Below are 26,580 nucleotides of genomic sequence, written 5' to 3'. Positions count from 1 at the left end.
GAACTTCTAAACCTATTCTAGTGTGATAGATTATGCTAAATATGTAAGTGGTTCAAAGTGTTGGTTGGCAAGGGGGACTAATCAGAAACCACTAAACATTTCAAAAAACTAACACTGGAAATTATTTTTATACTTCGCTTTACAAAAAAAACAAACAGTCGAGATTGTATTACTGAAAAATAAAACAACAAAATACCGCAGTCAAGGAACTAATGGTGTCGTTCAAATTTTATTGATTGCCGATTTTTTAGTTCAACCAAAACCCATACAGTTAAAAAATTTTGATGGAACTTTTACGAATGTGATCACTAAAAGTTGTCGAGTGAATCGCTGAATAATAATGCAATTTGCAGCTAGCTCCCATTGAATAATGGAAACAAAAAAAAGTCTCTTTTTTTATATTTCGACCAGTATAACGTAGGAGAGTTTCATACAAATTTTAATTTATAATCAAATGGATGTTTCTAAGTTTCTTAAAATAAAGTAGTAATACTAGGATGTCAATACTTGGTAAGGCTATAATAGTCTCAAATATAATCACAAAAACAATTTTACGTGATTTTGCCCCCCCATAAATTTTTGTAATCTTCTCAAAATTACAGTCAACCTTATGGCCAATGAACTTTATGCCCAAAATATAATTATGGACTTTTTTGTTGCACAATTAAAATGTTTAATATTCATGAATACCATATTTTAATAAAGTGCAATTCATGTTGGTTTGCCGTACACTGCATTACTTATTAACCTTCACAGCCAACTTGAGTGTGGTTTTTGTCATTTTTAGGAGAATGATTTACATTTTCAAATAATATTTTTCCTTGAAATCGTTTCTATAAATAAACTTCTTTTCATTTAAGTTTCCTTCCTAGTTCATTATGTTGACTAGAATTAAAAATTTATGACAACTATCTTAATCATCTTAATTCTTTTAGTAGCTGAACGGATGTTATTTACCGTTTAAGGTTACGTTGGGCCTTTAGTAGGACATGGGCGTCTCTGGTTGTTGAGTAGTTGCTGACGTTTTATTAAATTTTTAGTAGTTCATGTGCGCCAGCTTCATACGTTTTTAGTTCCTAAATCAAAGAGGTAATGTCTCAACTTACTGAAGAACAATTCCCTGGATGGGCTTTATTACCGAAGAGAGAAACGGGTGTCACTTCTTTTTTAAACAAGTATCCTCAATATGATGGAAGAGGGATAATAATAGCTATTTTTGATTCCGGTGTAGATCCTGGAGCTGCAGGTTTACAGGTATCCTTGGATTTTTTTTTTTTAGTAAATTCAGTAAAACTGTTGAAGTTTACTAATCAAGTAAGGCATTTCTTAGGTTACAAGTGAAGGGAAACAAAAAGTAATCGGCAGGTATGATTGTAGCGGTGCAGGTGATGTAGACACTTCGACTGTGGTTCAAACAAAAAATGGTACTATTACTGGAATTTCTGGTCGTACATTAAAAGTAATAGCATAAGTTAATATATCTCATTGTTGTGCTTAGGGCTTCAATTCTTATATTTAATTGAGTATGCAACCAACAGATACCCAGTAGTTGGAAAAATCCCACGGGTAATTACCACATCGGTATTAAGAATGCCTATGAATTGTATCCTAAACCTTTAAAAGAAAGGATTGAAACTGAGAGGAAGGAAAAAAAATGGGATCCTAATCACAAAAGTGCCTCCGCCGTAGCGAATCAAAAACTAAACGAGTTAAATACAGTTAGTATCGCATGCTGTTAGTTTACTTAAGATTAATCATTCTCTATTAATTCAATGCGTTATTTCCGAAAGACGTTAGATTCTTCAAAAAGTGGCCAGCCTATTACACGTGTACAGAAATTGGCTAAAGAAGATTTAGAATGCCAAGTTGAAGTCTTAAATACATTTGAAAAGAAATATGCTGATCAAGGCCCAGTTTACGATTGCATAGTATTCCACGATGGCATTATGTGGAAGTAATTAATAAAAATTTTACTCTATATAAAAGTGTAATTAAATTAAAAGTATTTCACAGAAATAGAATAGCTCATTGTAAACTTGTAATTATTATTTTTAGTGTATGCCTTGACACAAGTGAATGTGGAGATTTAGAATCTTGCAACCTTGTAGGCGAATATGAAAAAACATATCAATATGTTACCCTTACCAAAGAAGATTTACTCAATTATTCCATTAATGTTTACAATGATGGAAATCTGCTAGAAATTGTCTCAATTTGTTGTAAGTTGACAAATGTAATTTTGTATGTTTTCGTTAATATTGTTAATAGTTGAATGAAGAACTTTAAATGCATAGATAAGTTGCCATTCCTGTGATAACTTGGATTGCCTTCCTTTTCTCTGATAAATACAAACAAAGAGGTTAGTTTACGGCAGTGCTTCCGCAATTTCATCGAAATGCTGAAATAAGATTAGGGGTATAATTGTGTTTGTTTAAATGCAGATAACCTTGAAAATTTAAATAAATGTATGAATCTGATGTTAGCTTCATTGATTTCTTTATTAGGCATATTCTTATGTTATTTAAGCATAAATTGCAGCATTTCGCTGAGATGAAAAGAAATTGATTAGCAGAATATTTTGTTTAGTTTAATTTTATTGCTGGAAAAGAAACTAGGCTTAACAATGTAATATCGGTATATTAATAATAATCCTCTAATGTAATTAATTTAAATCAGTTTGTGTGTAGTAATCGCAGATTGTTTATTTAGGAAGCAGTAGTTGTGAGCCTAAGCCGAATCCTCAGCTACCTAATGATTTATTGGGGCCCGCTTATGTGTCAGGAAGTGATAGTGATTAGATTGTAGTCTTATGAAAAGCGTAGTATGTAAGAGGGATGGTGGTAACAGCTACAGTTTGCCTGTGGTTTCACTAAAACCAAATAGGTTTTTGCATTCGTAACCATTCTCTGCAGAACCAGTGGCGAATGGTGCAGTTAGAGGAGGTCGTATAAGTGTTTTAGATTGAAATACCTACAGGAAAAGAGAACTTGCTAACTTGCTAGCAAAACAAATTCGAATTCCATTCTTTCCTAGAAATCTTTCTTAATTTAAAAATGATTTCATTAATTTTGAAAGGCTTTTATTTTTGAATTTTGTATTTCAGCTTCACACGGTACTCATGTAGCTTCAATCGCTGCTGCCTGCTTTCCCGACGATCCGGACAAAAATGGTATCGCCCCAGGTGCCCAGATTGTATCATTATCAATTGGTAATTATTGAAACTATCTGCTTTCTTTATTCCTTTTTTGTATGACGGGTTTACTTAGTTAAGTATTTATTTTGCAGGCGATAGTCGATTAGACACGATGGAAACGGGTACTTCAATTGTTCGATCCATGATAAAGGTGATGGAATCAATCAAAACAGATAATCCTATAGAAGTCATCAACATGAGTTATGGAGAGCATGCTAAATGGTCGAGCACCGGGTACGTCTAGTTGTTTCGCTTATTTTCGGTAAACATTTCTTTTTTGTTTTTGTTTTGTTTCATCATGTACCTTCTAAACAATCTAATCAATAGGTTTGTTGTGTATTATCTTATAATTTTGCTTAAGATAATTTTTCGTATTCGGGTAAAACCCATTTTAAGTTAAATAAAAGAAATAAGACTGATTTTTATTAAGCTGTACTGCACTTCTCATGGCAGTAGTGTTACAAGCTTAATTCCTCCCATAAATTGTATAAAACCTAATAAAACATTATTAAAGTTGAAAAATAAACTAGAAATGCGAAATTTAAAGACGCCTTAAATGAATTCAAGACTTTCGTACGTCTTCAATAAAAGTTTTCAAGAAGAAATGGTGAGCATGTAATTATTTTAAAGGTTACACAGAACTTATAACTATCAATAGTTTTAGAGATTACTTCAATATATCCTAATAACATTTAAAATAATAATAGATTTTGAACAAAGTGAGTCATTGAAGAAATTATATATCTGAAGTAAATTTACTGAATCTCTTACAACAATTTTCAAAGTGTTAACTTATTCATTTTCTTCAAACTCACACTACAAGAGACATTGGCAACTAATTTAATTAGCATTCAAACGGCACTTCAGAGAAAAGCGAACCCTCTTCTCTAACTTTAATTCAATTTGCCTGGGATAATGTTTCAGATAAGTGTTCTAGATCTTCCTAGATGTAGAATATAGTAAAAATTTAAAACAAATCACACATATAAAGTACATCACCAGGTTAGAGAACCTTGATGTTACAGTCGAATTCAGGTGGTGGCCAAACGAAGTATATGTTTGAGCTTCCGGCATTTTTCGAATCTGATCGAGAATTTCAAAATAATTTGTAAATGATCTTGGAATTCACTGCCTAAAATAATTTAAAAATGACTTTTCATATTTCTTCTCCTTAAAATTCAAGTACTTTTTTTGTTTACTAATGTTTTCATGAATAAACTAGGAAGTATCTGAGAGAAACGAATCGTGTCCATTAGTAAGTAATAATCTCCAAACCTTAATATAAACCTTAAAGCTTTTCAGTTAGAAAAAAAAGTTCAATTTCTGATATTTATTATGGTATCAAGTAATAGGTTGTTAATCTAATCATTAGAAATAATGGATATAACTTTATTTCATAAATATTAGGAGACTTGGAGAGCTGATGAACGAAGTTGTAGATAAATATGGAGTGACTTGGGTCGCAGCCGCTGGAAACTTAGGACCTGGTCTCAGCACAATTGGCACTCCTCCTGATATTAGCACAAATAATGTCATAGGTAATTATATATTAAATAGTAATTTTTAATAATAAATGCTTTTGTATGGGAGGAGCCTGACCGCAGAGTCGTTACCATAGGTCTTTATTCCAGATATCCTAGTAGGGTATCACCGACTTGGCCCAAAAATTTCATTTCTTATTGCTTTGAGTTATTTAAAAAAACTCTTTGAAACGATTTATATTGAATTAATTAGGTAATTAAGTTAATTAATTAGATGTCGAAAATACTGGCAAGGGTGAAAGCAGTGCAAAATGTTATTACATCATAAAAGTAGTAAAACGTCAATCAAGGCGTATTTTAGTGCGCAAATCTGTTAAAATCCTGAAATAAGTAAAACAATCAGAGAAAATCCTTTTTTAAAGAGGAGAAATTGATGTTATTTACTTAAAAAAAGTATTTGTCGACATAAATGTTTTTCAGGACATAAAGGCGACGAAGAGTGGATCCCTGGGCTCTTGAGCGTTATGTGGGCCTTTTTTTTATTGTTATTATTGAAACAGAAGCTTGAAGCATGATGTGAGTGGGAAGCCGCATTTCAGAGATAGTCCATAAACTTTATTAGCACTAGTTGCTTAAGTTTATTATAGAATAAATCATATCAGGTCTCTATCTTTGGCAATGTAAGTTTAGGAAACTTATACATCATTTAAAACCAACTTCTTCAACTTATTATCCGAGAACTTTTCATCAGACTTCTAATTAAACAGAGTTACTGGAAGAATGCTCCAATTATAGGTTCATTTTTCTCGAGTAACTGGCTGCCTTATCGTAATAAACTAATCTGTTTGCATTTGATTTAGGTATAGCATCTATTAATGGTCAGCTCTATAGGAATTTGAATGGGTAAATGCATTTTACATTAATTAGATCGTTTATTAGAGTACTACGATATTTATGTAATAACGATTATCAGTTATTACTAAATTTTTTGGAAGGGACAATTCCTTTGGATACCGTAGGTCTTTATTCCAGTTATCCAAGTAGGGTATCACCTACTTGGCCCAAAAATATCAGGGTTTATTCATCGAATGGATCGTCTGTAATGTTTCTATTGGGAGAATGTGACCTGTAGTTATCCGCCAAGCCGAAGAAGTTGTACTTATTCGTTTTATAGGTTTTTTGATTATTATGTGATGTTGGGATACCGTGTGTATTATGGTATAGACTGAGATATCCTCAGAAGTACCAAGCTTCTTGAGCAAATGTCTAGTCCACTTCCTAAAGGGCGAATGAAACTTTTTCGAAAAATAGAGGTTTAGATTGATGATTTATTTTTTCTTCTTCTTTCTTGGCCTTTTGTTTCTTGCAAATTAGCCATTATTCATTGGCCTGTTTTTAAATAGTGGATCGTCTGTATTTGAATATTTTTTAATTTTAAAAAGAATTCCTTTAGGGTCTCAAATAATTTTTTTAAATAGTTACAGTTTTGTTTTTTAAATAAAGTTTGAAATTTACAGGTGTTGGAGCTTACGTTTCTCCAGAAATGATGATCGCTGAATATTCATTACGCAACAAAGCTCCCGGCTTACCTTATACTTGGACGGCTAGAGGACCGACCCTTGATGGTGGTAAAGGTGTTAGCATTTGTGCACCGGGCGGTGCTATTACGTCCGTACCCCAGTACATGTTACGTTCAGCGCAGCTACTTAATGGTACTAGCATGGCATCTCCACATGTTGCAGGAGCAGTTGGTAAGTACTCACTTTTATTTATTATTTATTTTTGTTATAGAAAGTATACTTATGGAAGTTGTAAAAATATTATTCCTTATTCTTCCTCAACTGTATAATACTGTTTACAATCGAAAATGTCAATTCGTAACATTATGTTTTATTTGTACTGCATTCCATGCGTATACGACTGCATCCTTAAGTGATGAGACTACTCACATTTCTTCTTAAGAGAAGTTCAAGGAAGAGTGGTGAACCGGCAATCAGAAGCTCCCTGATGCCAGCACACCTACTTCCTTTCAATGCGTTTCCAATTATTTTTTGAAGTCCCATATTAAAATAATGTGGGAGGGTTCTAAAAGGGTATATCCCTGTCCACCTGGTAAATACCTAAACTCTCAATAAAATTGATCATAATGTATCTATTGTGAGTACTCGAAGTTTCAAAGATATCGTAGCAGTCGCTTTTAAGGAAAGTATTTACAAAAAATATATTTAAAAAGCAAATATCGGGTTTGGCGCAATTTCTTTGTAGTTGAAACGTCCTGTTTAGTAAGGTCTAGAATTTTTTCCTTTCCCTTTTTCCTTTTTCCTTTCCTTTTTTGCCCTTCGAGCTCACCTGGCCTATTAGTACCAGAAATCTCATGTCAGTTTAAGTACAATCAAACAGGGTAATAGATAGTTAACTTCTTCCTCCTTACGATCACGATTATAATGCTGAAGATCACTTGAACTTATGTCAAGATTACAAATATCTGAAAGGTATCCCAACCACCTGGGGGGTTCTTTTAAACGTCTATTTTCTTTCTAGGTTTCTCAGATATTTTATGTAATTACAGTCAAAATTCAAGAACTTTTCAGCTTGAATTTTTTTGGCAAATTGTATTCATAATTTACGTTAAACATTTAAAAAATGCAATAAAAAAAAACATGTTAAATATCTAATTAAATTCTAACATTTAAATAAATTTTTCAGCCATTTTATTATCCGGTTTAAAAGCACAAGGCATTAAGCACACTCCTTATCTTGTAAGAAGGGCACTTGAAAACACTGCGGCTTATCTTCCCAGTGCCGATTATTTTGCTCAAGGAAATGGTTTATTACAGGTTATTATTACTTAATTTTTAGCAGTTACTTAATGTCACTTAGATTTCAGCTTTTATCAATTCAATTAGAATCTCACGTTTTTTAATACTCAAAATTTAGAAACTAAAAAAAAATATATATATGTAGAAAGGAATACGGTTTCACAAGAAAAGTGACTTCTACTTTCTGAGGAAAAAATGAAACATCTACCACTTAGTGGAAGAGAAGTAAGTTTCATTCCACTCTTTCTCTTGTATTATGAGAGGCTACTCAAAAGAATTATGAGGGGTTTTAGGGTATCTGGAAATAGATGGATTAATAGAAGTAGTCTAGTAGAACCGCAGATGTAGTTAGGGTGAAATTTGAATTGAACGAGTCTTCAAAATTTAAAAAACTTTTGGAAACGCTCACAATTTTTCTCTTAGTAGTACTCTTATAATTGTAAATGATAAATTTTCTTCCAACCCTTTGTACGAGCGATTTGGATACCACAATTGAAGAAGTCAGTTTGAATGGATTTTAAATGGACTTGGAGAAACCCTGAACCAAACATTTTCAACAAGATTGCACTTTCGACTCTTCAGATTAGAAATTTTTGGAATTCATTTAACTTTTATAAATGAAAGAATGCATTTAGAAGAAAGGCTAATCAACTCATCATCAATACCTGCTCTAAAATCAGTTTTTTGGGAAAAAATATTTTAAATCAAAGTTATATCTCTTTAACAAAAACTTACAGTTTAAAAAGTTAAGTATAAGGGTTGATTAAACGCCAAAAGATACACTAATCAGCAAGTACCCAACATTTCATTAATACTTCATTGATATTATTTCAGTAATTTTACTGCATTAATTTTCATTAATACTTTTTAGAATTTATTAGATGTCACAGACCCTTATGCTGGCCATTTTCATCTACAAAATATATGTTCAAGTAGCACTGTAGATTGATTGTAGTATCTATTTATCTATAATAATCAAACTATTAATTACAGGTTAAAAAAAAATCATAAAAAATATGAGGCTAAAAATTCAAAAACTGTTTTTAAAAAATGCTTACACCAACATACGAGGGTCATTTGAAAAGTCCGTGCAAAGTCAGAGAGATAGCACCACTGGCGCGTATCGAGGTTATGTTTAGTTAGTAGCATCTCTTGGAAGAACACACACCAAGTTTCAGCCAGATCGGTCTATTTCTTTGTGTTTGGCATTCGTTTGAATCGAGGAAGTCGAGTGATTTTCAAAAAATGAACGAAAACGAATTTCGTGTGTTGATTAAACACTACTTCATGAAAGGCAAAACGCCTCAGGAGACTAAAGAGAAGCTTGATAAACATTATGGTGACTCTGCACCTTCGATTAGAACAGTTTATAAGTGGTTTCAAAATTTTCGGAGTGGCCATATGGGCACAAGTGACGCTGAACGTTCTGGACGCCCTGTTGAGGTTACTACTCCAGAAATCATTGACAAAATGATGATATGGTGATGAATGACAGAAGAGTGAAGGTGCGTGAGATTGCTAGTGCTGTGGGCATCTCGAATGAACGGGTACATAATATTTTGCATCAACATTTGGACATGACAAAGCTATCCGCAAGATGGGTGCCGCGATTGCTCACGCTTGACCAAAAACGAAATCGTGTGAAGTGTTGCAAGGACGGTTTGCAGCTGTTCCAGAAGAATCCGCAGGACTTTAAGCGTCGTTTCGTCACTGTGGATGAAACATGGATACATCACTACACTCCTGAGACCAAAGAACAATCTAAACAATGGGTTACCAAGGGGAAATCTGCGCCAAAAAAGACGAAGACCGTTCCTTCGGCCAGAAAGATTATGGCGACTGTCTTTTGGGATTCGCAAGGAATAATCCTCATCGACTATCTGGAAAAGGGTAAAACTATTACAGGTGCATATTATTCATCGTTATTGGACCGTTTGAAAACCGAGCTGCAAGAAAAACGCCCACGATTGGCCCACAAAAAAGTCCTTTTCCATCTCGACAACGCACCAGTTCACACCTCAGCAGTTGTGATCGCAAAATTAATGGAAATAGGGTTCCAACTCGTATCACATCCCCCCTATTCTCCAGACTTGGCTCCCTCGGACTACTATTTGTTCCCCAATATGAAGAAATGGCTGGCGGGAAAAAGATTTTATTCAAACGAGGAGGTGATTGCAGAAACGAATGGCTATTTTTCAGACTTGGACAAATCCTATTATTCGGAAGGGATCAACAAACTAGAGCAGCGTTGGACGAAGTGTACAAGCCTAAAAGGAGACTATGTTGAAAAATAAAAAAGGTTTACCCCCAAAAATTAAGTAGTTTTTATTTTTGCACGGACTTTTCAAACGACCCTCGTATATTAATGATTTTGCTTATTTTATTTATTTATTTTTATTTTTAAACAAAAATCGTCGGTTTAAGTTCATTCTTCGATTAATGTAATTGTTACTTTATGTAGTAGTCAAACGTTTATAATAATAGGTAATAATTAATCTGGCTTTATCCGCAAATAATATAGTTTTCTTCAATTACATTCTCAATCTAGGTATTCTTCTAGGTATATATGTAATATAAAATAAATAAAATATGCATATTTTTAGGAAAGCTAATTATTCCAGTATTTTACTATAAATAAAATTAGGGGGACTAAATTAAATTACAATTGAGAAATGAATAATTATCGTTGAATAATCTACTTGTTATTAACTGTGTGTTATTTGTGCTCACGAATATTTCGGTAAGACGAATTCAATACTAAAATATTGTTTTAAATCCTCCGAGATTCAAATTTAAACAATAGCCGACTCTAACTTTGTCTTTTTCTACTTTAACATGCATGTACATATCGTATATGTGACAACTTCAGAATAAAGCATATTAAAGATAAATCAGAAGAATAATTTGGAATAAAGTTAAAATAAAGTACCTATTTAATAACGAAGTTATAATATACATTTTATCATAATTATAACAAAAAAATATTATGAATGAACTGGCCAGCATAAGGGTCTGTGACATCTAATAAATTCTAAAAAATATTAATGAAAATTAATGCAGTAAAATTACTTAAATAATATCAATGAAGTATTAATGAAATGTTGAGTACTTGCTGATTTGTGTACCTTTTGGCGTTTAATCAACCCTTATACTTAACTTTTTAAACTGTAAGTTTTTGTTAAAGAGATTTTTGTACCTTTTGGATAGATTTTCCTTTTTGTCTATATTGCAAAGTTACATATCTGTTTTACAGATTTTTTTAAAATTTAGAATAAGCAATTCTATCATTATAACCTGATAAGGTGTTAAGTTACTACCGTAACTACCACTGGAGAGATCTTTTTAAAGAATGATTATAGTTGCGGCCCACAAACCATCCTCAATAACAATTTTTTTGAGAAAGCGTTTTGAATAAAATAGGAAGGTATTTGTACGTAAATAGCAAAATTAAATTGCGATTTAAGTACTTCCTTTTAAGAGGAGTAAGAAAAATAAACTGCGATTACAGTACTTCTCCCTAAAAGGCTAAGAGGCAAAGATTTTTAATCGAACGACAATTCATTGATGTAAATCGGTTCACTCAGTGATAATTTTATCGATTGCAATACTTCCTCTTAGTAGGTGTAAGAGCATGATGGCACTTCACATCCACGTAGAGGAGCTTTAACCACTTCTTCGTGCTAAATTTTATCAAAATCGGACCAAGCGATATAGAAATATTGGTAATAATAGTTTTAGAATGGGCCTTATTTGGGTGGGGCGAACTCCCCTCCTTATGAGGCACGGCGTCGAGACTTTTAAAGTTCAAATCTGTACAAAATTTCGATTCGATTGACACTTCATTCATGAAAATCGGTTCACTTGTCGATAATTTGAAACGATTGCTATACTTCCCCTTAACAAGTGTAAGAGCAGATCGTCGCTTTAATGTTACGTAGGGGAGCCCTAACCCTGACATCCTACCAAATTTTATCAAAATCGGGCTAAGATTTACAGAATAATTAGTAATAATAATTTTGGAGGAGGCCTTACATAAAGGGGGCTAACTCCTCTCCCATTCAATGTACAGCATCGAGACCCCCAAAAGGCACATCTACATAAAAGTCCGAATCGAATGACACCTCATTCATGAAAATCGGTTCGCGCGTTTAGGCGCTACGCAGTTTACAAAAAAGGTAACAACAAGAACAAGAACATTTTTGAAAAAGCCGTTTTTGCTCATTTTCGGCAACTTTTTTCTCGAAACCAATTAGATTTGGGTTGTTGCAAAAAAATTACAGTCATAAAGAAGGATTTGCCCTATAATTTCAGTCGAGTAAAATTTATTTTGCCGAGCTTTCGACCTAGGGACTAGGTCATCTTCAGGGCTAGTTTACAAAGTAATATTTTTACATTCCAAGGTTGGTGTGTCTTCTTTCTTGGCTGCTGTCTTCAGTCCATGAACAGATAAGACAGAAGACACACCAACCTTGGAATGGCAATTATTTTTTCATCCTAATATATACGTTTTTTTAACTGTATGTAAAGCTTTTGTCAAGAGAAAGATGCTGTAAGTAGTAAGTAGAAGTCAGAGAAAGTGAAACTTAGCTTATAGTGATTTAAAATCTTGTTAGAAATTTGCTTTTATTGTTTCTAAACCCGATAGGTTGAAAAAGCTTTCGATTACCTAACTACCTACAATGAATCTCCTGATAGTAAAGTTAGATTCAATGTATCTTGCGGTTCTTGCAAACAAAAAGGTATTTATTTAAGAAATTGGCCACACAACAAGATAAAGGATTGCGCTGTACATTTAGAACCAGTTTTCGCTGATGTTGACAATATGGGTATGTATTTTATCATTTTTATTTTATATTATGAATTAGCCTCTGATCTTTTTATTTATTGTTGTAATATTTAACAATATTTGGGCTTCCCCCTCTTACTTCAGACATTAAAGAAAAGTTAAACTTCAGAGTAAGCTTGGCATTGACTTGCGATGCACCATGGGTTCAACACCCTTCTTTACTTGAAATGACTAATTTAAATCGAAGTGTCCAAGTCAGGATCGATCCAGAAGGCCTTGAGCAAGGTGTCCATGCAACATCGTATGTATCTAAATGATAATATTTGAAAATAATGATTAATATTTGAAATTGTTAATAATTATTATTACATATTTTTTTCATGTTTTCCCCGTTCTAGTTTGAAGGGTTACGATGTGAAATGCCCTGCGAAAGGACCATTATTTCAAGTGGAGATTACTTTAGTTCGACCAATTGAATTCCCAGATGGTGTATTGCGTCCAAATATCACTTACTCACAGGTTAATTTTAAGCCCGGTCAAATTAGAAGGCACTATATTATGGTACCAGAGAAAGTAGCTTATGGAGGTAATTTTTTTTTACTACTTATATTAATAAATTTTACTCAAATTTAATGTTGGCTAGACTACTCGTTAGTTTTAATTGCTCTAATTTCTAACATATTACGAAACGTTTAATTTTAAAGATTATTTTTTAAACCCAATTTATTTATGTATTTATTTTGAGTAAAAAAAAAATTCAAAAATTTGTACTTGATCTTGGAAAGTTTCACTGTATTAACTGTATAAGACAGAATGAAAACTATTGTGGTTACTTTGCATATTAGTAATTCTAAAACGTATAGCGAAATATTTGATATTTAGTAGGAATACTCTGCTTACTTTTCTTTCCCTTTTCAGTTGTAAAAATTCGAGTGGAAGACGAAGATCGGTCAGGAAATTTCGTTATTCATGCAATTCAACTTAAACCGAAACAGTCATGTAAAGCTTTAGAGTTTTACAAAATGTTATCCTGCAGTCCTAAGACGGATATGCAAACATCCTTCAAAGTTAAGGTAATTTTTTTTATACGCTACATTATGTTTGTTTGGTTTGATCACAAACTTTTTTTTTCTAAATGGATGCAAGTGAAATGGTAAAATAGAATTTTTTCAATGCGTTTTTTGAACTTATTAAATGTCTTAATAGAATTTCAAACAGTAATTGGTTTGTGAAAGGAAAATAAATACTTTTCAGTTATCTTTCAGTAATCTTAATTTAAAACTAATTTTAGGCACTTCCACTACTCTTTCTTAAGTTATTTGCAGGATTCAACTCTCTGTTTCGGATACAAACTCAGGATTCATAGTTAAAAAAACCGCACAATAACTTTCGTTTAATAAGAGTACTGTATTTACAGTCCATATTTAAGTTTTATTAAACTTTATATAGCTTTTATTTCCAGAATTAAAATGATATATTTGTTTTCAGTTTGAGAAATATCACCTAATAAATGAATTAAATTAGCAGTTTAGTTATAAAATATCTTGTGAAATTCATTTCTTAGACTTCCTAGTTAAAAATAATGTACTAACTGTAGACAATGATTCATGTGCGCATATACGTTAATACTACAACTAACTATTATATTAATAAATAACTATCACTGGGATAGAGTGCTTCATATTTTTCTCACCGTAATGCCTAAAACTAAGATATATTTATCCTAATACATCCATAATCACTTAAAAAATGAAGTTATTCAACACACTCTTACTTAAGTAAATTACATTCCTGACTGAAATTGTGTGTAAAACTTCAAATTCCTCTCTTCCATTAAGAAACATTTGCTTGTTATATTTTTGGTTTTTATTTTCAATGAAATCGAATAAAGTTTCAGAATTATCTCCTTATACTTCTTCGATCTCTTTATGATAATGAAAATGTCCTAGTTCATCTACTTGTACTCCACACTTGACAGGGATTGCATTTTCATGCTTTTCAATGTTGGTATTATTGATTACATTACTTTTGAAATCACCTGGATTGTAGTCTACGGGATTAACATTCTACTTTTATCTTGAGACCCTGCGAAATATCCATCATCCCAGTTCTGTTATCCATTGAAATTACTAGAAATAGTTCTAAAATATAACTCAAAAATTAAGAAATCAAAAAGAAAGAAATTTTTATTTAAACTATAAGAGTTTCTTCTAGAAAGCACCGAAGAAATAAATAATAATCGTAAAATAAGGAAAACGGAAGAAAAAACCTGTTAACAGAAATAAAAAAAAAATTAAACCAAATTAAAGAGAAGAAAGAATTTAGTAAGTTTTACTGATTATCTGATCGCTCTTCTCTTAGAGCTCTCCACTTTAATCCGCACCCCACATTGCAAAACACAGACTTTCCTTGTACTTAAAATACCTCTTTTATCGTGGAAATATTCATCTCATACCTAGATTTTCGTAATCACTTTTTCAGGGAGGCATTGTGTTGGAGTTGGTAATTGGTAAATATTGGTCTGAACAATCTGAAAGTACCGTGGAATATAGTCTTTATTTACAAGGGTGCCCACCAGATGGAGATGAATTCACAATGCACCACGCTGAAGGAGTAAAATTGATTGACATTAGAAGTGGTTGTCAAGTAGAAGAAATCAGTCCATCCGTACAATTAACTCACATGGTCTCTGTGCTCAAGTAAGCTAACTTTGCTTTTTTTATTAAAAACAAAAAACATGAAAATTAAACGAATTTTTGAAGAACAGTAAACTCAACTAACGTGTACAGCTTACATTTTATGAGCTCAGTACATTACAATTGATGATTTTATTTTAAAAATGTATTTTTTTTTTTTTATAATTATAAAATGTTAAACCATATTTTGTAAATCAGTAAACACAGTCTTTCAAATTTATTTAATTTAAAGGTTTTTAAATTTGTATTTCAAAAGAAAGTTGTTTTACCGCCATTTCATTGCTACTTCTAAGAGTACTTATATTTCCCTTTGAATCTAATTAGTTTTATTAAATCATAATAAGTTTTTTTAAAAGTTATATATCTTGTGTAAATAAAGCAGAACCTTTTCTATTTTTAGTCAAGACGTAAATAAATTTCATGTACACTCTGTAGTGTTCTATTCCTAATTCATTCATTATAGTTTCTCATAAAAGTTGAATTTAAAGATGAAAAATCATTCATTTTATTTTTTAATTTGAATTTTTCTATTGTATGATTAATTTTTCTTTTAATGTTTTAAATCCTGGTTTGTTCTGGAAGGTTTCATTGAAATAAGGGGGCGGATACAGTTTCATAAGGCAGCGGAGCCAAAGAGACATATTGCCCTATCGCATTATTAGGCTTTTAAACTCATCTTTCTTCTACTTACTAAACACTGTTACTCGGATGTACTCGTATGTCCGCATCAGTAGATTTGATGTGATGGCACGCTGTTGTCTAATCTCCAAAAAGTTTGGAAATAGAGAAAAACTAATTTTCAAAATCTGTTCCCATCAAACCAGAGTTCGAAACATAAATGAAGTCTAGGTTTTCATGAAAAGCATCGCACACATACACACACACACACACACACACTCAGTACATTGAAGTGCTACTCATTTTGTAGACCAAGTGAAGCAAAACTAATTCCGTGTGGTAAAAGAGACATTATACCATCTGGGCGACAAATTTACCAACTAGCCTTACTCTATAACCTCCATCTTAGTAGAGGAACTGAAGTAAGTCCTAAATGTTCAATGCTCTCAGATTTGCTTTATGAATCAGAATTGGAATCGCAGTTATGGATGTTGTACGATTCAAATAAGCAACTGTTAGCTTGTGGAGATGCTTATCCAACCAAGGTAATTTTTAATTCAATAGTTTCAGAAGTTATTAAATTTCAGAAAAAACAAATTCATTATTTGAAAAATTAAAAAAATTTTTTCAGTATTCTACTAAGCTAGAAAAAGGAGATTATGTTATTAAACTACAAGTACGACATGAAAAGCGTGATATTCTGGAAAAATTTATGGATATGCCGATGTTAATTAAACAAAAATTAGCTAATAATATTTCTCTGGATATTTATGGCAGTCATTCGCAAGCATTAGTACAAGGCAAAAAGTTGAATTATGCAAGCATTCCTACAGGTTGTTCTTTTACTCCCATTTACATTTCACCCTTGCACAACGATAAGTAAGTAAATGATAATCAATGAATTAAAAAAAAAATGTTATTTTTACTTCTAATGTAGTTTTAGTTGTGAGATTGATCAATATTTTTAAGTATTATTATTTCATTTTATAGAAATTTAAGAAATTTAACTCTTGGCCAGTACTTGTGTGGAAATTTCACTTTGCCGAAATCTGATATTGCAAAAAAAGTTGTAAGTATACGCTGTAATTATTTAAATTTATAAATTTAAAGCACTTGTAACATCTAAGATCATTGGTGGCTGGCGCTTCCCTGTGCTCTGCCGGCCATCAGACAGTGAGTTGCATGGCTCCTATAAAAAAAAGAGTAAGGAATATCCAGGATTTGAACCCTGAATCTTTGGCTTACAATTGATCTAATTCCTTTCCTAATAATATATACGTTAATCTGGTAAGAAATATTAACATGACTTTCTTCTTTTTTTTGTGGAGTGACATATTTTTCAAATTTTTTTTTAGCTAACTCCAAATTTTTCGCAACATTTTTAAATTACTGTTACAATATTTGTGGAATACCCAGAAATGGCACATTAGAGAAATACTCGTAAAATCCATTTTCACGAAAAAGGTTTTAAGCAAAACTAAATTAGCAACAGTGTTTAGTGTATCTAGTTTAGCTCGAGTTCAGCTCGATTGGTTTTAGAGAAAATATAAAAAAAGTGAAAAGTACATTTTTTAGTGAAGTCGTATAAGGTACTGTCAGGTTGCTTGTCTATGTTGTTTAAAGTGAGAGCTAAAAATAGCCTCCTTTTATGTAGAAACCAGATCAGGGTATCAGAAATCACATTCACAGGATGGGGATGTTTAACCTTGAGTCCCTGGGTTTACACACAAGTTTACTGAGTCGGAAAAGGGAAGAAATAGCCTCTTATATTTCCGTTTGATTACGTTACAATAGCTCGGCTGCCTTTTGTGATTTTTGGCAGCCAGAGAAGAAAAAATATCTATTCGCTTTAACAATTAATAAAAAAAACAAAAAAACAAGTGTCTTTCAAACATTGAATGTTATATTTACTATATAACGGAGGTATACCGGAGATTGTATACCTCCGTGCTCTAATTTAATTAACTTTCGGGACCCGTAGGTGTGCCAAACGATGTGTAAAACTTGAGCTTACGAAAGGTTTTTAAATGTTCAACATTTACAAACGTTTTTCTAAAATCCAAATTGGCCTTTTAATTTACGTTCTTGTCCTGATATAGAAAATCTGACACGATCCAAAATTTTCTCTTATAAGGAGTACCCCAGCAGTAATTTTCTTTAATTTTAAAATAATTATTTTCTTATACATGTAATTAAAAAAAGGAATAAAATTATATAAACAATCTGAATTTCCGCCATATTTTTTCGTTAATTTAATTTTTTTTTATAGGCATATAATTAAAATTTTATGTAAATAAAGATTGCAAGAAAAATATTTCGTAATTTTTATAGTTTAAGCCCAATAATTACATAAAATAATCCCAAGTACAAAAAAAAATAGTGATAGAATGATAATTATAAGTAAGTAATAAATGATCGTGTAAAAAATAGAAAATGAAAAAGTAACTTTAACCAAAAAATCTGGTGTCAAAATTCGAACGACTTTCCATCACTGTAAATTACATAATTACATTTTCGAAAGTTAGAAATTTTGAAAAGATCGTTGGCCTATATATTAATTATGTTCACTGTAATATATTGATATTTTTTAAGAAAGAATGATGTTACAACACCTCTCAGAACTCATTAAATTTAATCTCGGAGAAAAATTTCAAACCGAAGTGACATGCCTAACGTCCAAGTTCAAATGAATCGCTTTGAGGATTGGTTAAAAAATTACTCCAATTTTTCATTTCAAAATTTTGTTAAGACATTTCGTACTCTTAAATATTATTTTTATGTGATACAACTGTACAAACAGCACGTTAGAGGAAAGCTTAACTTCTGTCCTCTTTAAAAATTTCGCTTAAACAGAAAAAAAAGTATTATACGAAGTTTTCAGAAAATTTTGGTAGCATTTAAAAAAAAAAAAAAAAAAAAAAAAAAAGTTAAATAATTACAAATTTAATGGAATGGCATTTATAGTATACAATTTTTCTTCAATTTGAACGCGAAAGTAATTGTGAACTGTAAATTGTCTTAACATCGTATTCTTGATTTGAGAGAGCCGGCGTCAGCTCCCGGCTTACCCGGGCAAATGCTGGGGCCCATATCGTTGCACTTGCCGCCCCCTCCCCGAGTGGAAGAAGGAGCGATTAAAGCGCATCAAGAAGTTGAATCAACAAATTACAAGATACATAGTTTTAAACAGAATGTCTGCCAAAGGAGACGATGCTAATCTTCAGAATAGCGACCGGAGGAGTGGAGTGGTGTGGTCTATTTATTTAGATCGCTTTATTTGCCTCGTAATTTTTAATCTAGTTGGCGCCATGTGATATATATAAATTCTTAATTTAGTCATTTGTTATTAGTGTTTTTGTTCTTTTAAGCATCATATGTTTAAGTACAGTTACTGGTTTCGTTCTATCGTGTTTAGGCGTGTAATTGTTTAGGTGTCTTCTTTTTTGTTCTTCATTTGCATGAGTGACCTTAATCTGCAATTTTAATTTGTTTTAAAGTATGAATGTAGTCGGAGTGAGGTGAAAGTAGTAAGATTTTGTATGCGGCGTAGGAGTAACTTTCCCAGTGGCGACCTTATGAGGGTGCTTTCTAGATTCTTCTTCAAGCCTCTACTTAGCACTGTCGTTGAGGAAATAGATACATAATTCAATTTTTGAAACAATTCACCGCTAAGTTTGGATTTCTGAATGACCTCAAGAAATCAGTTGCTGACTTGTCTGTGCTGGTACAACATTTGTTGACTTTTCTAGTCTAGTAATTGATGGGGAGGATATACTGGAATAATTTGAAACACTGGTTAGGATGTTGTCTGATCATCTGTGCCCAGAGGAGACTTTTCAGTATATTGTGTTTCGCTTACTGTACTTGACTTTACAAATCTCGTTTTAGCATTGCAATTGCTGTTAACTGTTCCTGTCTCAGTAGCGTAAGTTGAGAGGAGCTTCAGTAAACTGAAGCTTATTAAGAACTACCTCATGTCACAGATGTCTCAAGACAGGTTAAATGTTTTGGCCGTTCTTTCCATTGAGGCACAAGAAGCAGAGTGTGTCGATTTTATTGACGTTATACTCCGTTTTGCTTCAGAGAAAACCAGGTTTAAAGGAGCACTCGAGAAAAGTAACTACTGTTAATTAAAATTAGCATAAAATGTTTAAAATTGTTTAAAGTTTTATTACTTGCGAATTGTTCAAAAGTTTCCTTGATATCTTACACTTTCTCTTCTATTTTGCACTAGGGTTTTTCTGAGTTTGCATAATTTTTTTTTTTAAATACAATATTTTGGTCTCAGTTGAACCTGCTTTTTAACTGTCACCACATGATTTGCTCCACAAAGGGGCTTCTATCGCCCAAGGGCCCACAAAAACATGGAACCGCCTCTAGATTTAAGAATGAATGGATCATTCTTCTTGAGCTTTTAAATTGTAAAGGCCGAGAATACACAGTACTCTGATGGTTGGCATTTTTTATAATTTGTGAGGAGAAAGTAACAGAAATTATCTTTATTTATGTAGAAATTTTTTATTAGGCGTTGAAAAATACACTACTTATTATTGAAACTTCGGCGAAATATCATGTCTATCTCTCTTCCCGGGCCTCACCATTTTGAGAGAGTATTTTCTCTATTTAAATATCTTATTTCTTTTAAGAAAACTTGTTTTCAGAATATTGATTTGTTCCCATTTTTTCAGGATACTTACAGATTTAAATATGTATTATCAGATCTTAGCAAAAAAGGTACTAATTCTTCAAATTCTTCCAAAAACACTGCCGACAAAACAAAATGGGAAGAATATGAAGAAGCTCTACGGGATTTGAAGACCAACTGGTTGTCAAAAATGGGTATGTAAGCATGTTTTTGTTATATTTAATTTAATTAACTTATCAGGTAGATTTATATTATTTTCTTTACTGTCTTTAGATAATGTTGAAGACGCAGAACGTTTATACGCGGAATTAGTGAACAGGTTTCCTGAGCATTTAGCATCTCATACAGGTCTGTTACAAGCTTTGGAAGCGGAAAATAAACGACCATATCCAGGTGGTGAAATAACAGATTCAATGCTTGAAACAGCCAAACGTGTGATATTAATTGCTGAAGAAGTTTGTAAAGCTGTTGATCAGAATGCACTATTAGCTCATCTCGGCATTAAGACAGATCATCGTGTTGATGCAAATACCATCAATTCGTAAGTCACTAACTTTATTTATTTATATGTTGAATTTGGAAGAATTTAAGAACACTGGTTATCTGTAATGCAAGTAATTCATTGATTCTTTTAGATTCTTTGCTTTCTCGTTCAGATAAATAAAGTATTGCGAACTTATTAAATTTTTTATGTTGTGTTTTTTGCCGGTAACAAACTTTTGTTGGCCTCTGAGACCGTAAAAGAAGTTGGTAGAAAATGTTCTTCGTGTTTCTTTGTGAACACTAAAGCACAAACTCTATAATTCGTTTGCATATCCTCTTGGAACCCGACAAGGATTTAGCATTAGAAATCCTTTTAACCGAAAGTATCGCTTTACTAAATGAACTTTTCACTTCTATGAGATATTCTTGTTAATCGCTCTTACAGTTTTCATTTCCGTGTTTTCTGCTTAAATTCGCGCACCCTCCTATGAAATACAACTCCAACTTTACATTTCTAAAATACTGCATTTAAAAGATCGTAAAACATTACATATTAAATGTGCAGAACCCATAATCAAATTGTAGGTTTCATAAATTTCATTATTTTTACAAAATGTTTTACGATTCATTTACATTAGGATAACACAGCAAAACACCAAGTAACCTTCCTCACTCAGCAGCAAGTAACCTTACTGCTCAGTCAGCAAGTGTAGTGTGAGATGGAAGCGTCAAGTGAAGACGAAAATCTCTAAACTAAATGATTTATCAACATTTGGTAAGTCGAAAACCGGTTAGGTATTCAATAAATATGCGTGCTTAGACAGATACATAAAATGAAAGATATTATCCAGCACTGGTGACCTAACCAGATTTTCAACGTTTTAATTAAACTTCATATTCTTAATGTATATTAAGATCTTTACTTTTATACGAAACGTCAACCCAGGAAAATTCGCTTTATGAAATGATAGGAGTAATTAGCTACCCTCTTTCAAGATATTTTAGTATGATATATGGTGTAATGTTAGTTACCATGATTTTTTCGTTTTTTGTTTTTTTAAACATGCTATATTAACTACCAATATAACATCAAAACTTATATAGTGAGCACCAAATCTTATTTATGAGACAATGTTCATGAATTCATTTTAGTCGATACTCTAAAGTACTGTTTAACAGGATTGAAGGATGATTTATTATGAAGGACTGAATAGAAGACTAAAGGATAAATAAATATTGGAATATATTAAAATTCCAAATTTTAAGAGTCGAGTCTTAAGAAAATCTCGTGAATGTAATTGTAAATGTCTTGAAAGACTTCATTAAACATCTGTTGTTTGCATTTTAACTAATTCTCTATCATTTTAATGTTCAAATGTGTTTTTAATTATTGTTAATTTTTTTTTGGTCACCGATTCATTAATTTAAAAGAAAGAAAAATCATTGCCAATTTTAATCGGTCATATTTTTTTTGCTTTTTTTGCCTAGCTTTCGACCAGGGATAAGGTCATCTTCAGGGCTATTTTTTTTTTTTTTTTTTGCGCATCGACTGCTGAGGTCATTAGCGCCCCTAATCATTTTAATCTTCTCTCATCTTTTATCCACTCGAGCTGGGTTTCAGGGCTAATTATTAACCATGATATTTTTTTCTCTTTTTTTAACGTTAAAATTTTAGGCACTATTAGTAATTTGTGAAAAATTGACAAATTTATCTTCCTTAATGCTCTTAACTTCAACTTAGGTACTCAGCAAACATTTTATTTAATATTTGTGTGCTCTCCAGTGTGCATTTCTGATAACAGTTTGGATCTTAATGTGAAAATATATTAGCCCATTTTTATAAAAAGATGAGAATTGATAAATTACTCGAGATATTAATTTTTAGGATTTTTTTTCTGAAATGAAACTTGTGCTCTATTACAGAAAGATGGAAAAACAGAAAAACGCAATTGTGGATGCGCTGGCCAAAAAAGGTTCAGCAATGTGTAGATTATATTTAAACCATGTGTCCGGAAATGGGGACCACGTAATCACTTTGGAGGCAATAGATGATGTATGGTTGAATCTGTTGCAGTATGTCGAACCAACTGACATAAAGGTCCGTACTTGTTTTCCTGAGTAAAAATTAATGATGAATGTATTAACTTTATCTAAATACGTAAAATTTATTGTTATGATGAATTACCCATCTTCTGAGGAGATTGGGTTAACTCTATGAGCAATACATTTACTGACTACAACTATCTATACGAACGACACTTACATTGAAAAATCAAACGCTCCACAATTACACAGGGTTTTCTGAAGCAGTTAATGTTTACTACATAGGTTTGGCGATCCCACTGGCATTTTCTATGCCAACATCACACGTTAATTCAATCATTCTATAGATGTACAGAGTGTCAGACACACTCTATATTTTATCATCATCAAACCATGATTCTTTAAGACGCCACACTAGATTTTTTTTAAATTGCAATGAACTCTCTATAATCTGCAATCTTCGTTGTTGGGAAATTCGCACCATGAACAACTGTTTGAGTAGTTTACTCTATGAAATTCTATTTTAAACTTAGTATAAATGGCTACTGAAACTTTTAAATATTATGAATGGCTCACGTAAGCTTTTAAAACCTCCAAGTTCATACACTGAAATTTAGGCTCACGATGTATACATTGTAAAAAATAATACGGAAACAAAGGGGGATCTAATGGAATGGTATGTGTATTCATAATAAATGTTTAAAAATTCAGTTCTGGGCTTTATTGATTAGATAGATATAGATCAATACTTCCGATACTCCCTGTGAGAGGGGTTTAATCGAAATCTCTGCCAAAGAATCAAGTTTGCGAGTGTAGATGTTCGTGTTGTTGCACTGGGACAGCCTCAGGACCGCTGAAATATCCTTTAAAAAATAAAAGAAGTTCGTTTACTTCTTCAAAAAAAAAAAAAATAAAATAAAATAACAGTTTCTTTTAACTTGAAGCTAATTTTTCTTACTTCTTTTTGTTGTTTCAATTTAGCAGGCTGGCTACTTTGGAGTATGGCATGCCGTGGCTTATGAACATTACGGACGAGCAATTAAATTAGCACTGAAAATGTTTGAAGAAAAAGCTACACGTGAACTTGAAGAGAGTATATTGTGGATGTGCGCAAAATTAGGTTGGCAAAATTGTGCTCAACACTACGCACGTTCAACACTGGTACGATTTCCGCCAGCTTATCGCCTGTTTTAGAAATAATAATTAAAATTATTATTATTATTGTATTTTTTGTTTCTTTTTTTTCGCACACGCGTATAAAAGTAATATTGTCATGCCTGCGTCAATACTCTTTAAATCACGCTATTTTATACAAAGACATAATTTTTAAATTTGGTGACATTTTGAAAAAAAAAATAATAAAATATTAATAAACCAATCATAAAATAAGTAATTAATTAAAGGTTTTCAATTACATCAGTTCTAGTAAACTAGATTGTTACAAAATTAAAATAAAGGTTGTGACATTTCATCTTAAAAGTACCTGGAATGTACTTTTTTTTAATTTTATATAAAAACCAATTAAAGAAAGCAAATCTAAAAGTATTTTTGCTCAGCACACACATTGGAGATTTTTTTTGTTCAGTTTGCATTCGTATTATTGATCAAATGTCTAGAACAGCGGTTTCTAAAACTATTACGAGTCGAGGTATAGAAAGTAACAAAATTTTAAGCCATTTTCCCTTAACAAAAAAGATCGTGTTCTACATATTAATTTTATTATTTAAGCTTAATGGGTTGTATGAAACACTAAAGTGCTTAATAATGTGCTAAATTTATATTTCATTGCAATCATTGTGATTTCATTTTTCTTAACATGTATCAACTGATTTCCTAAGGATAAGTTACTAATCGAATAGCAGACTGTAATCTCGTCATTAGTGTCAAGCCACAGGGTTTTTATGAGCAGCGCCCGAGGTAATCAACTAACTTGAAGAACTTCCTGGTAGGCAGAAGGTATTGGCTTCCAATGAATTCTGAACGCTTTAAATGTTATTCGGGGCAATGATAGTTTGTCAATCTCGGAGCAGCGCATTCTTAATTCTGTCTAGATCGTATTGTTCAGCCAGGAGAATAATTGGAGCTGCAGTAAGTAACAATTATTAATTAAGCATGATTCTTCTTGCGAAAACTTCTTAATGAAGAAAAGAAGTGGGAGCAACTACTGTATTACGAGATACCCTAGAACAGGGATGAGCAACACGCGGCCCGCCCAGCATTTCTAAAATTGAATTTATTTTATCGACTTTCTCCCATCAATATATTGTTATAAAATTAATTATAATAAAATGGTAGTACATACTAAACCGAAATATTTTTTTATGGCGAGTTACTTGTCGACGACGTTTTTAAACATGCAATACGAACGCGCCGCGTCTGCGCGATTTTTTTGTGACGAGATACACACTTGTCGGTGACTTGTTCAAACATGCAGTACGGACGCGATGCGTTTCGTACGAAGTTTCGTAAATTATTAGTAAGAGTTAATCTATGTGCGGCCCGCAAAAAAAAAATTTAAATTTAAATTGGCCCATTGATTAAAAAGGTTGCTCACCCCTGCCCTAGAACATGTTCAGATCAGTGGGAGCTAATTGCATTTTTTTGGTGACTTGGCCAAACTATCTTAACAATCGTCTCCGTTGGAGTGATAAAATATCCTAGCTGACACCTTTGTGTAGTTAAGAAATGAAAGAGATAACGTTTTAAATAAAAAAACGGTATTTTGCATTACACGAGAAAAATTGATAGAGATACCTCCATTGGCTTAGGAAGATGGAACAAAAAATAAACAATCGTTACTACAAAGTAATTTGTCGCACTTTATGTACATTAGCTGTTATCGCTTTCGGTTAAAAGTCCCCAAACTTCAGCTGAATTATATCGTATTTTTTCGAAGTAGTCCAATGGTTGGTTGAAATTTACATTTTTGGCTACCCATCTAACTCTTGTGGGTCTCATACTTAAAGAATCCGTTTACTAGAACATTATTAGAAACTACTGGCTGATTTTGCTAATTGTTCATAACTTAATTTTTACAATACATCTAATGATGAACAAAAATTAAAAACCTGTTTCAATCAAAAAAGAGAAGAAAAATCTCTGAAATAATTTTTCTTGAATATGTTACCAACAAGAATCATACATTACTGAAATTAATATAAGATTTTGCTTGTAATAAGTAGCAAAAATAAGTAATACTATTAAATTAAGTTGTAACTCATTGCAATGTATGATTGAATTTTACTGCTACACAACTATTTCCTAAAACTGTTTTTGTTTTTTGTTTTATTTCATAAAGATAAATATTTTGCATCTTTTATTTTCTTAAAACTACTTGCCTGAAATGAAATAAATTCGAACAAATCATTTTAAATTCTAATTTGAAAACATTAATAATTAAGTTCAAAACAATGGCGTTGGCAGTATTAGACATGCATTTTTTAAAAATCATTCAATTTATAAGTCTTATGTTCTTTCAATTGATTGAATTTACATAAAAACACTTTAATTTTTTTTTTTCAAAAATTAGAACTGATCAAAAAGTATTTGTAATCGTAATAAATAACCAAAACAAAAACTTTTACGTACATATTGTGAGAGTACTATAAGACCTAAGGACATAATTTATTTTTTCTAGTGAGATCTCATCCATCCAAGTCTTTAGTATGTATTACCAAATTTTGTTCTTATTAATCTTACTAAACTGAAGGGATTATTTAGGGTATCAAATACTAATGTTGATTATACAAATCGTAAATTGGTTACATGAATTTATATTATAACTTGACAAAATATTGTATTGCATCAAATATAAGG

The 26,580-nt window shown here is 31.9% G+C and overlaps 1 protein-coding gene across 2 annotated transcripts; it reads left to right on the top strand.

Moving 5' to 3' along the window:
• Positions 1-768: 768 nt before the first annotated feature.
• TppII (Tripeptidyl-peptidase II) lies at positions 769-23,990 on the top strand. 2 transcript variants are annotated; one of them, XM_074137144.1, is made up of 22 exons: positions 769-1,254; positions 1,331-1,459; positions 1,539-1,718; positions 1,791-1,954; positions 2,056-2,219; positions 3,104-3,208; positions 3,286-3,427; positions 4,601-4,731; positions 6,192-6,425; positions 7,381-7,511; positions 12,139-12,319; positions 12,424-12,580; positions 12,678-12,865; positions 13,198-13,352; positions 14,761-14,978; positions 15,904-16,138; positions 16,225-16,472; positions 16,584-16,662; positions 20,282-20,432; positions 20,512-20,779; positions 22,645-22,819; positions 23,749-23,990. In XM_074137144.1, the coding sequence occupies exons 1-22, from the start codon at positions 1,093-1,095 to the stop codon at positions 23,956-23,958; spliced, it is 3,807 nt and encodes a 1,268-aa protein (XP_073993245.1). In that variant the 5' UTR covers positions 769-1,092; the 3' UTR covers positions 23,959-23,990. The 2 variants fall into 2 exon arrangements, with proteins under 2 accessions (XP_073993245.1, XP_073993244.1); XM_074137143.1 differs by having other exon boundaries at positions 23,746-23,990.
• Positions 23,991-26,580: the final 2,590 nt, after the last annotated feature.

The sequence above is a fragment of the Rhodnius prolixus genome, unplaced genomic scaffold, assembly GCF_049639745.1.
Source record: "Rhodnius prolixus isolate KJV_2025 unplaced genomic scaffold, Rpr scaffold_5, whole genome shotgun sequence".
NCBI lineage: Eukaryota > Metazoa > Arthropoda > Insecta > Hemiptera > Reduviidae > Rhodnius > Rhodnius prolixus.
Note: the sequence above shows the minus strand (reverse complement) of the source record. Positions and strands in the feature narration are given on the sequence as shown.

Excerpts from the sequence above, each read along its gene's own strand:
- TppII (XM_074137143.1), top strand. The coding sequence starts at position 1,093 with ATGTCTCAACTTACTGAAGAACAATTCCCTGGATGGGCTTTATTACCG. Across the intron at positions 1,255-1,330 it reads CTGGAGCTGCAGGTTTACAG|GTTACAAGTGAAGGGAAACA; the intron begins GTATCCTTGGAT and ends GGCATTTCTTAG. Across the intron at positions 16,139-16,224 it reads GAGATGCTTATCCAACCAAG|TATTCTACTAAGCTAGAAAA; the intron begins GTAATTTTTAAT and ends AAATTTTTTCAG.